Source organism: Sinocyclocheilus anshuiensis, unplaced genomic scaffold (assembly GCF_001515605.1).
Source record: "Sinocyclocheilus anshuiensis isolate Anshui unplaced genomic scaffold, SAMN03320099.WGS_v1.1 scaffold670, whole genome shotgun sequence".
Taxonomy (NCBI): Eukaryota; Metazoa; Chordata; class Actinopteri; order Cypriniformes; family Cyprinidae; genus Sinocyclocheilus; species Sinocyclocheilus anshuiensis.
In genome coordinates this window covers 1,447,445-1,459,769 of record NW_015546062.1, presented here as the reverse complement: position 1 = coordinate 1,459,769, position 12,325 = coordinate 1,447,445, and the positions used below count along the sequence as shown (strand labels likewise).

Genomic DNA, 12,325 nt, shown 5'->3' with positions numbered 1-12,325 from the left:
GGGTCGGGACCCATTCCGAGGCTCGACAGGGGATCGAGAGCCATTCCTAGGCTCGACAGGGGATCGAGAGCCCTTCCGAGGCTCGACAGGGGATCGAGAGCCATTCCTAGGCTCGACAGGGGATCAGGAGCCCTTCCTGGGCTAAACTGAGGATTCTGAGGTCTCTCCTCCTCGTTTTGACACTGAATTCCCTCCATATTTTGGCCCTTATGTCCCACCATAGTCAGCTCACCCTCAGCCATGATGCAGGGGCCGGAGCTCCTCTCCGCGCTCACACCGTCCATGGCTTGCTCCCTTGTGGTGGGCACTGTCACCGGCTCTCGCACCTGGTCTGACTAGCCCCTTTACTACTCTATAAATTATCCCATAAAATCTTGATGTTGACAAAAATAAAAACCCATGAAATTTGTAAACTCTCCGGTCACAATACAAAAAATGTAAAAGGAAGCAGCAAAATGTTGATCTGAATGTTGAAGAAAAAGCATAGGTTAGCAAAGCGTAAGCAGAATGCTAATGCAGAGGAGATCGCCTCAGGGTTCTGGAGATGGAATGAGGTGTCAGTGACAGTCCTGTACTTAGAGCTGAGAGGTTACCGTAGTATTAACCACGCAGTACAGCTCCTCTGCTCTGACATGAAGGAGCTAATGCACAAGTAAGGCTTTTAACTGACAGTATGGGTGGTGCTGACAACGGAACGACAGAGGAACGTTTCCAGAACATTGCGAAAGCACATCCCGTCTCTCAGGTTCATTGTGTGAGAGTTGTAGCTTGGTGGAAACTGCAGGGCTTTCCTGCTGTTTTTGCTACTGGCTACACACATGGGAGGTTGTGCGTATGTGTGAGAGAGAAAGTGTGCGTATAAATGTATTTATTTTAAACAGGGAATTCCAAGCTGCTTTTAAAAGCACCACAGGCAGATTTCCCCGCTTATTTAGCCTGTGTGTCTGTATCCCGCAGTGTAGGGTATTTTGGGCCTGCCTCAGTGGTAATCTGAGTTGATTGGAGTTACCTGCTGTTCTCTTGACTTTTCCTAGGTCGTCTTAAGCCAGTTGATTTTTTGCCACGGTTTCGTTCTGCAACAAATTTCAGGGATCATAAAAGATTCGCCATAGGGCAAAATTGACAGTCTCGGATCGTTTAGCGTGACATGCTTACCAACAGCCGATTAATTGCCTTTACAATGAATTTCAGTCTCTGATGAAGTTCTGAGTCTGACATGGTCAGATATTTTGGATCACAGTCCTGCAGTGTGACTGCTGCTAAGACGCCTGGTGACATTTTCTTATCTATGGGGGTATTTACACCTGGTTTTTACCCAGATCATGTACTTGGTGGGAGGTGTGTGTGTGTGTGTGTATATATGTATGTATGTATGTATTGTTTTAATGTTTTTGGCTCAGCAGATTCTCTGGTGCATAGGGTAAATAGGTAAAAAAAACTGTTTAACAGGAAGTTTAGCTGCCTTGTGTTTGCATCATCACAGAAGTTATTAAAGGGATAGTTCACCCAAAAATGAAAATTCTGTCATTAATTACTAACCCTCATGTTGTTCCAAACCTGTAAGACCTTAGTTCATCTTCAGTTGCTGTCTATGCAGGGTCAGAAAGAGCTTGGATTTCATCAAAAATATCTTAATTTGTGTTCTGAAGATGAACGAAGGTCTTATGGGTTTGGAACGACATGAGGTAAATAATTAATGATAGAATTTTCATTTTTGGGTGAACTATCCCTTTAAGGTTATTAACATACTTGTTGTGTTATTTATATGCTTTATAGTATTTATTAATGTTTTGAATTAGGTTTATTTTAAAATGTTCACTTTTCAACTTTTAGTCATTTTTTTTAATCTGCTTTTGTAATTTTTATTACTATTTCAATTTAGCTTTACATTTTTTTTTTTTCAGTTTTGGTTTTAGTAATTTTAGTACTTCAGCTTGAACTTATTTCAGTTAGGGTTAGGGTTAGGTTAGTTAGTTTTTCATCTATTATTTATATTTGTGACCCTGGACCACAAAACCAGTCATAAGGGTAAATTTTTTAAAAATTTAGATTTATACATCATCTGAAAGCTGAATATATAAGCTTCCCATTGATGTATGGTTTGTTAGGATAGGATAATATTTGGGCGAGATACAACTATTTGAAAATCTGGAATCTGGTGCAAAAAAATCTAAATACTGAAAAAATCGGCTTTAAAGCCGTCCAAATGAAGTCCTTAGCCAGCGATTATTTTGACCCATACAATGTTTTTTTGGCTATTGCTACAAATATACCTGTGTGACTTAACACTGGTTTTGTGGTCCAGGGTCACATTTTACTTTATTTCAGAATTATTTATATTAATGAACTTTTAAAAAAAAAATGTAATGGTTTTAGTTGTAGGTAACGACAACAAATAATTGTTAATAAACATTCCCCTCACATTTTGATACTGATATCATACACTTATGATAGTGTATCATACAATCAAAACCTTGAGTTTACTTGTTTCACTCATTTCTAGGTCAAATATACCCAACAAGGTAAATATATACAAGGTAATTAAGGGTTTGCCAGGGTTTGTATGGTACTATCTGAGTTTTTTGTATGTAAGTAAGGATGTCAGAATGGACTGAAACTGCACAGTCGTGTGTGTGTGTGTGTGTATATATGTATGTATGTATGTATTGTTTTAATGTTTTTGGCTCAGCAGATTCTCTGGTGCATAGGGTAAATAGGTAAAAAAAACTGTTTAACAGGAAGTTTAGCTGCCTTGTGTTTGCATCATCACAGAAGTTATTAAAGGGATAGTTCACCCAAAAATGAAAATTCTGTCATTAATTACTAACCCTCATGTTGTTCCAAACCTGTAAGACCTTAGTTCATCTTCAGTTGCTGTCTATGCAGGGTCAGAAAGAGCTTGGATTTCATCAAAAATATCTTAATTTGTGTTCTGAAGATGAACGAAGGTCTTATGGGTTTGGAACGACATGAGGTAAATAATTAATGATAGAATTTTCATTTTTGGGTGAACTATCCCTTTAAGGTTATTAACATACTTGTTGTGTTATTTATATGCTTTATAGTATTTATTAATGTTTTGAATTAGGTTTATTTTAAAATGTTCACTTTTCAACTTTTAGTAATTTTTTTTTAATCTGCTTTTGTAATTTTTATTACTATTTCAATTTAGCTTTACATTTTTTTTTTTCAGTTTTGGTTTTAGTAATTTTAGTACTTCAGCTTGAACTTATTTCAGTTAGGGTTAGGGTTAGGTTAGTTAGTTTTTCATCTATTATTTATATTTGTGACCCTGGACCACAAAACCAGTCATAAGGGTAAATTTTTTAAAAATTTAGATTTATACATCATCTGAAAGCTGAATATATAAGCTTCCCATTGATGTATGGTTTGTTAGGATAGGATAATATTTGGGCGAGATACAACTATTTGAAAATCTGGAATCTGGTGCAAAAAAATCTAAATACTGAAAAAATCGGCTTTAAAGCCGTCCAAATGAAGTCCTTAGCCAGCGATTATTTTGACCCATACAATGTTTTTTTGGCTATTGCTACAAATATACCTGTGTGACTTAACACTGGTTTTGTGGTCCAGGGTCACATTTTACTTTATTTCAGAATTATTTATATTAATGAACTTTTAAAAAAAAAATGTAATGGTTTTAGTTGTAGGTAACGACAACAAATAATTGTTAATAAACATTCCCCTCACATTTTGATACTGATATCATACACTTATGATAGTGTATCATACAATCAAAACCTTGAGTTTACTTGTTTCACTCATTTCTAGGTCAAATATACCCAACAAGGTAAATATATACAAGGTAATTAAGGGTTTGCCAGGGTTTGTATGGTACTATCTGAGTTTTTTGTATGTAAGTAAGGATGTCAGAATGGACTGAAACTGCACAGTCAAAGCTGTCAGTTGTGACAAAAGTCTGCAGAACTGTACATCATATATTCTGACATAAAGACAGTTGATGTCTGCCTTCACTTTTACTTAAGATCTCACTGGAGTCATATCATACCATCTGACAAGCAACAATGATAAAAGACAGGATAAAAATGGCACAATGTTTGCCTGGACTTGTGATTATGAGGAAGTGAGGTGATCCGAATTAGTATGTATGTAAGCGTTTGTTTATGCGCAGTGTGTATGTGTGTGACTTATAATTCCATTATCATAACAGAGGTGTTCATCTCTGACAGGGCAAAACAACAAAACAGACACTATTATTCTTGCTCTGCTTCACTCTTCCCCTCACTCTCCTCTTTCAACCGCCGTCTCCCTCTTGGACTGTCCCATTTTTCCTAACCTCTGCATTTTTCTCTTTCTCTCGTCTTTCATTTTGCTGTCTGCTCTCCTATTCATCCTTCCTTTCCTACTTTTTCCTAATTGGCTCTGGCCCTCATTTATTGGGAGGTTCTGGGTTTCTCTCTCTCTCTGATGGGTTTAGGGAGGCAGCTCGGTTCAGTCATTCATGTTGACAGATTACCTTCACTAATGGAATTTAATTATTCAGCGTATCCTGGTGGCGATTTGGCCCGAAAAAGAACCGCGAGGTAGAGGAGAGATGAATTAGGAGTAACGTGCCGAGGAGGAAAGGAAGAGATGATGAGGGAGAAAAGTAAGATTTTAATGCTTTTAATTTCTTTTTTGTCCTCAAAGTTACATGGAACATTCCCACGATTACTCATAAATGCACAGCTCACAGAAATAAGAACCATTTTATGCTGATAAAGATTGTGATGATTTTCAGGAAATATTTGAAATTACGGAAGCAGCCATAAGTAGTAATAGACAGCTATATAGAATGATATTTGGCTGTTTTGAGCCAATATTTGATTGTTGTGAACTGATATTTGGGCATTTAGAGCTGATTTTTGAGAAATGTTGAGTAACATGACTAAACATTGGTTTATTTATTATTTATATAGTGTTAATTTAATGTTTAAACATTTTAACATTTAATAAACATGATCTGTTTTCAGATATTATGTTGAGCTTAACTTGACTAAACATTAATTTTATTAATTATTGTTTATTTATTATTTTATATTTATGACATGTTTAAACAATTTAACATTTAATAAACATTATCTGTCTGAAATATTTTTAGTGAGTTTTGAGAAAATATTCAGTGTTGATTTGAACAATTTTAGGTTCATAAAATATTTATTAATTATGATCTTTTACAAGTATTTTTAGAGATTTTGTTAAAATATTATGTAAAAATGTTAGATTTAATCAATAATTGATTAATTGACTCTTAAAAGTTGAATAAACATTCTAATAATAAACTAGTGTTCATTTCGTTAACAAAGACTATGACGAAAAATGTTCGTTGATGAGCTTTTTTTCCCATGACTAAGACGAGACGATAATAAGGTCAATAAACGATAACTATGACTATATCAACATGCAATTTCGTTGACGAAATAAGACGAGACTAAAATATGTTCAAAAAAATAAAAAACTTTACCAAAAACCTCTTTTTATTTTCGTCAAAAAAGGAGACAAAATGTTATTGCGGACTGCTCTACACGCCTCTACTACGTGAGCTTTCATGAGTGCGGTTGCCAGATATGAGGAGCTCAAATCCCCGAATCAGAGCTTCGCTATGGATACGCTATATATACACTATGTATACATTTTATACATTTACATACATACCCACGCTATGGATACATTTTCTGCCCGGTGTTTCCTTATTTTAAGCAATCTGGTAACCATGCGCACATGCTCGCTCCTCAATACGGAAGCGCCGCCGCCGATGATCTGAAAACACAAGCTGGAGTTTAGCGATCTAAATGAAAGCGTCATTCAGCCGGTCTGTGTTCTGTCATGAGATCTCGACTCTATTGTTACGATTGTGTTCGCTGAATAAATGCACTTACTCAACTTCTGTTTTTTGAATAGAGAAATAGGCTATTGCAATTTGAAATTACTAGGAATTTCACTGTTATAATATTTTTTTGTTTGTTTTAGCTGTTTTCATAATGTAGACAGAGAGATCGCATAAGTCTTTGGTATTAATTTATATAATAAAAAGCCTTTAATAAATCAGTACACTAGATGAGGTCAAATAAATACACCATGTATGTGTCCACATTCTATTGATTTGTGCTTATAGACTAAAATGTTGAGACTTTTATTCGACTAAAACTTGACTAAAACCAAATAGGATAAGGTTGACTAAATATGATAAAAACTAACAAGGACATTTTAACACGGGACTTAGACTAAGACTAAAATGAAAATAGCTGACAAAATTAACACTATAATAAACATTATATTTTTTAATTGATTTTAGGTGATTTTGAGTAAAAATTGTGTGAATTAAGTGTTTCATCAATTTAATGTTTATTAAATGTTTATACATTAAAAACCCTAATAATAATATTTTCAAATAATAATATTTGCAAAAATATTCTGAAAAGGTGCTGATTTGATTAATTTAATATTCAGCAGGTGTTGCATGCATCAGTCCAAAAGAAGTTAAATAAAAACCGCCCATCCATAAACAAAAGTGTTTCACATGGCTCTGGGGGGTGAACAAAGGCCTCCTGTAGTGAATCGATGCGTTTTTGTAAGATAAATATCCATATTCAAAACGTAATAATCACTTTAATGACTGAAAAATCCGTCCCGCGCAGGTCTCTAGATCAAAGACAATTTTTTATATAACTCCGACTGGATTCATCTGAAAGAAGAAAGTCATATACACCTAGGATGACTTGAGGGTGAGTAATTTGTGGGCTAATTTTCATTTTTGGGTGAGCTAACCCTTTAACCTTTAATAATCACTATCTTATCTGTCTTCAAATTTTTTTTTTAATACAGAGTAAAATAAGTTGTTTATTTAATTTAATCAGAATTACCGTCTCATTCTCCTGGGTTATTTACAATAAATCAACCCTGAATCAGCCACAGTCCACTGTAGATGTCAGTGGTTTCAGTCATTACAATCCATATCGGTCAACCATTATTCATAAGTCATACACCAATCCATACAAGCCTCTCACAGATTCACATGCGCTCTCATACACACACTCACACATTCTCTTTCATTCTCCTTCCACCCACACATGCGTATTTTTCCCGCACATTCATTCCCTTTCTCGGCTTCTTTCCCTGCCTTCCACCACCTTTCTATGTCGCTCCCTCTCGCTTTCCTCACGCTCTCTCTCTTTTGCGCTCGCATACACACACAAACACACAGTCATTCTCTCCCTCTCTCACCAGGGGACCCTAATTAAGCTTGGCTGGTCTTTGATGTTGTCGCCTAGGCAACAGTCACCATGACGAGGCTGGCTTCTCCAGAAAAAAAAAAACATGCGCATTTTACAGCCATACGACATGCACCGTGCCCTTTGCACACACCGAGTCAGACATGCACGAGCAATTAGACAAACAAAGCAATTTCATTGGATGCCAGGAAGACCTGTTGCGCAACCTCGCGACGAATATAGGCGTGCGCGATATATCGCCGAAGAGCTATACGACTTCATTCATGAGTTCTCAGGATTCCCGTATAATCATTTGCAGCTCTCCTGTGGGTGTGCGAGTGTGTGTGGATGTGTGTATGTCTCAGTGGGGAAAACCCTGCTTGCCTTCTGCTTATCAATTAAACAAACCTCGCCAGTCTAACACTTACAATTAACATTAAACACATCTAACGCCGCCAGCCAACACAATTAGCTTCCCGTTCCTTCGTTAGGCTCTGCTGATATACCGCCTGACATTTGCATTGGGAGAGGGAACGAGAGAAAGAGAGAGAGTCATATATCTGTCAGTGCACATTATGCCAGCGGAATTCTGTTTGCTTATTGCTCTATCTGTTTGGCGTTCCTGGCAGGATAAAATGACTATCTGAGCGTGTTCTCATTGTGGCGCTCATCAATCTGTTTCCCTCTCATTTTGCCTCCTGCGCTGCATCTGAGAACACACTTTACTTATTCAGTTAGTCGAACGGCAGCTCTATTTATTAGTTGTTCTAATGAGCTAATCTGAATTATTAATTTGCAATTGAAGTTTTTGATTAAATGGGTGATGAATGGTTGGTCTTGTTGTTGTGCAACTGGACTTTTATTTATTTTTTTCTCTCTTTAATTTGCTGCGAGGCACTCATGTGTCTTAAGAGGCGCGACGTGACAAGCAATTTGTCTGTCCACGCTGAAAGCGAAAATACTGTGCAAAGCAACACCGTTTTAGCCGATCAGAATGTATTTTAAATTTAATAGAGCTGTTTGGTCGTAAAATCCGGAAGAGAATTTGCATTATTTGGGCCTTGGGTTCTCTCTGGAATTTCGAATGGGTTTTTAAAATAGCGCTTTTTGATTTATGAATACATTTATGATTTGAAATGATTGTTTATGAGTAATTTTCTGTTTTGTTCAGTATAAATTACACACAGACATGCCTAAAAAAAGTTATAAATTCTCAAGGGAACAAATGGTGAGGCAAATTCGTTTTCTGGTTTTAGGATTATAAGCTCTATATGCAGGTACAATTTGTTGAGCAGGACTTTTTGACTAGTGAGATTTTACTGTGGCTACCCGGTGCATAAACAGAAAGCAAAGGACTGACAAAATCTTCTGTCGCTATGTTATGTTTAGATATTAAGCCAAATTGTAGCTTGTTTACTTATAAATAATTAAATAAGAAATATCTATATAATTAAATATCTATTTATCCTTCATAAAATCCAGAAGATATTTAGCATTTTTAGATATGGGTTCCTTCTTGAATTTCTGTTGGGTTTTTAGAATAGTGTTTTTTTTATTTATGAATACATTTGATTTAAAATTACAATTTATGAGTACATTATTATTTTTTTTTCAACATATATTGCACACAGCCATACCTCAAATGTATTAGAAACTCCTAAGGGAACACAAACGCAAGCTAATTCACTAGGTTTCTGGATTTTAGCAGAATTTTCAACCAATGAAATGTAACTTTTTATTTTATTTTATTTTATTATCAGCAGGTTTTTTGCACTTTTATGTAAAATTAATAAATAAATGTTGGAACAAAACTTGCATGTACTTTTCTATTGCTTTACACAATTGCATCTAATTTGTACACGGTGTTAGATTAAAAGAACAGTTAATAAAGCTTTTATGCTGGCTTGGTTTTATTTCTTTGTGTTATGTCATTGTTGCAGCTAGGGACTGCCTTGTTCCCTCGAGCACTTTTAAAAGACTGAATGCAAATTTGATATACATTATGTAAATTGAAACATTGCTGGGAAACTCCGCTCAATTTGCATCGTTTAACATTCCCATTCTGACTTTTCCCCTTCAGCTCTTCGTCATTGACAACGGTGCGGACGACTGGCGGATCGCCATGACCATAGAGCGAGTGCTGCTTATCGCTCTGGAGCTGATCGTTTCGGCGGTTCACCCGGTGCCGGGGGACTTCAAGTTCATGTGGCGGGCGCGGCTGGCCTTCTCCTACGCTCCCTCGCAGGCGGAGGCAGATCTAGACATGGTGCTGTCTGTACCCATGTTCCTTAGACTCTACCTCATCGCCCGAGTCATGCTGCTACATAGCAAGCTCTTCACCGACGCCTCCTCCCGCAGCATAGGGGCACTCAACAAGGTCAGAGGTCAACCCAACAACTCAAAATTGAGAATTTAGGGTGTGAATTGGTATTTCTAGCATTTGTTTGTGAATGTGGCTTTCCTTTCTTCCCATTTCTTTTCTTTTGGCTAGATAGCATGGCCTCATTAGCCCCTGCTAGTTGATAGTGTATTCTGACAAAATGTTTTTTGCAAGTAGCATATCACATGATTCCTGTTCAGAGGTCTGTTAAAAGCGTGAAATCGCTTACTTGTGGAGGGTTCTACACTAGCCAAGCCACTTCCATTGAGATGAATGGGAATGCTAGCTAGGGGTGGCACGATACCATTTTTTCAGAACCAATACCGATCCGATACCAAAAGTACTGAGTATCGGATAATACCGATACCGATCCGATACCAGCGGACCGCACACTTTTTTTACATTTCTATACCTCAGTTTGTGTTGACCGGATCATCACTCTTTTGTGTATTACACACAATCTACTAAATATAGACAACTTCATTATAAAGAAAAATAACAAATTAAAAAATATATAATCATAATCTATGAGAAAAATACTATTATAAACTAGGTTAGTGGATGATTCTGCAGCAAAAGTAACTGTAAAAAAATGATGAGTTCACAATAATTTATAAAATCTAAACATTTAGAGAAAAAACATTATTTAGTGGGGGAAAAAATAAAAGTAAATAAGTGTAATCTGGTAAAATGTTACACATTGCTCTTTGTATTGTAATATACATTCATGAAAAACAAGTAAATATAATTATATATAAATATATGCAATAAATTAAATACATTTCCTTTACATTTATAGCACAGTAATGAGGCAGAACAAGAAAGGCTATTAACAATCTTTCATTGCGCAAAAGTATTATAACATGAAAGGCTCCAATAAAGAGTGGCACAAAGCACTTATGCGTATCCCGTGCGCAGAATGACGCGCTTGAAGCAACACGGAGTCACAGCGCGCAGCACTCCGCATAGAAAAGTTCAAAGCACAAAGGGAAGAGACATTGATGTGTAGTGTATTATATCTGTGCGATAGTTTATTGAGCCTTTTCTTTTAACAGTTTTAAATTTCAGTTACTGTGCACGTGAAGAACAATTCATAGTGCTCTCCACTCCAGTGTAGTGATCTCTAACAGACACCCGGTAGAAAGTTAGAATTAGCACTAAACTCCAGCAAGATAAATTCCTTTTATGCAAAACCACTGATGTTTATCTACAGATCAAGTATAATAATAGGAACATTGTATCATCCTAGAGAGAGTTTCGTCGTCTTGACTGTCGTAACCGAATGCGACACACAGTTTGAATGCTGAATGGAGGATGACAGACAGCCGCAGAGGAAGAAGGTTTTACGTGAACTTGAATTTAACAACTTAAATATTAATCTGTACCTCACATTAAACTATGGAACGGTCTCAGAACACTTGAAATATAGTGCACGGAAACTTTATGGTGCTTTATAATGTTTTTGTGCCTTTCGTGGGGCTTAATAATTACACCGAATAGTATACGCACAATATCGGATTTGGATCGGTCTCGTCTGACCGATACCCCGATCCAGCAGAAAGTGGCAGTATCGGAGCAATACCGATACTGAATATCGGATCGGCGCACCCCTAATGCTAACGGCTAGCTTTCTTCAGGTATTATAGTCCAAACCTCATCAGCTTGCCAGCTTTTCCCTTTCTGTCTGTCTTCAATGGCCCACTTGCGCCTAGATTCAATAAACACATCCTTTCCGGAGAATATGCCTTTGTCCCGTCCAAATGTGACTGCATGTTAGCGCTGAAGGAGCTGAATTTCTTCAGCTGAGAAAAACGCAGTACATGGTGTGGCTGAGGGCAGTAAAGTTTGGTTTTATGAGGACAATCATGAGCACAGAGACCTGTGGTTTTCAGCGCTGGAGGAAGAGGTTTTGTGTGTTTATGTGGTTTGTTTGGTCTCTAGAGAAGGATGAACCTGTCAGCTTTACTGATGGTTTAAAGATTGTACATTTATAGGCTGGTTCACACTGACCAACAAACAGCAACAGGGTTCACACACTGATCCAACCTTACGGTGTTGGCGAAGCTACTTTAAAACTGCTTCAAGCTAGACAAATATAAAATATAAAATAATAAAACTAGTCAAACTACACTCAAACTATCAGTGACAGAGAACAGTGTTCTTGGACTCCCAAATATGATGACCCCTTTGCTAGGGACGTGTAAAGAGAAACATGGGGCTTACTATCGACTAAAATATTTGTGATTATTTTTATGATTTCTAGACAGTCTTTAAAAAGCATAATGAAAGCATAATTATGTCAAGTTCTGGAAATTTTAGCTTATTTAAGTATTTATTTATTATTTGTTTGTTCATTTTTACACAATTTGCACACAATTTATTTAAAACCCCTGAACTAAACTATGATTATGAACATGCAAATGTGTTTATTGCATGATTATTAGTTTAATTAAAATGGAAAAAATGAACTGTTGCTTGAAGTCAAACAAACTTTATCTAAAATAATTTAAAACTTCATGTACTAAAATAACTAAAACAAAAACTGAAACAAAAATGAATAAAAACTATAGGCATATTAAAAACATTATATAAACACTATATTCTTCCACTGTAAAAAAAAAAAAAAAAGACTAAAAATTTTACTAAATGTTAAGGGCAGACAGTTATTTAAAATATTAATAAAAACAATAATTTAAAATAGTTCTTTTATATA

General features: G+C 36.2%; 1 protein-coding gene across 1 annotated transcript in view; it reads left to right on the top strand.

Moving 5' to 3' along the window:
* Positions 1-12,325, top strand: part of LOC107699550 (small conductance calcium-activated potassium channel protein 2-like) — an 88,847-nt gene that overhangs the window by 50,927 nt on the left and 25,595 nt on the right. The window contains exon 7 of the mRNA XM_016500846.1: positions 9,313-9,609. Within this exon, the coding sequence (XP_016356332.1) occupies positions 9,313-9,609 (297 nt within the window). The remainder of the gene's footprint in view (positions 1-9,312; positions 9,610-12,325) is intronic.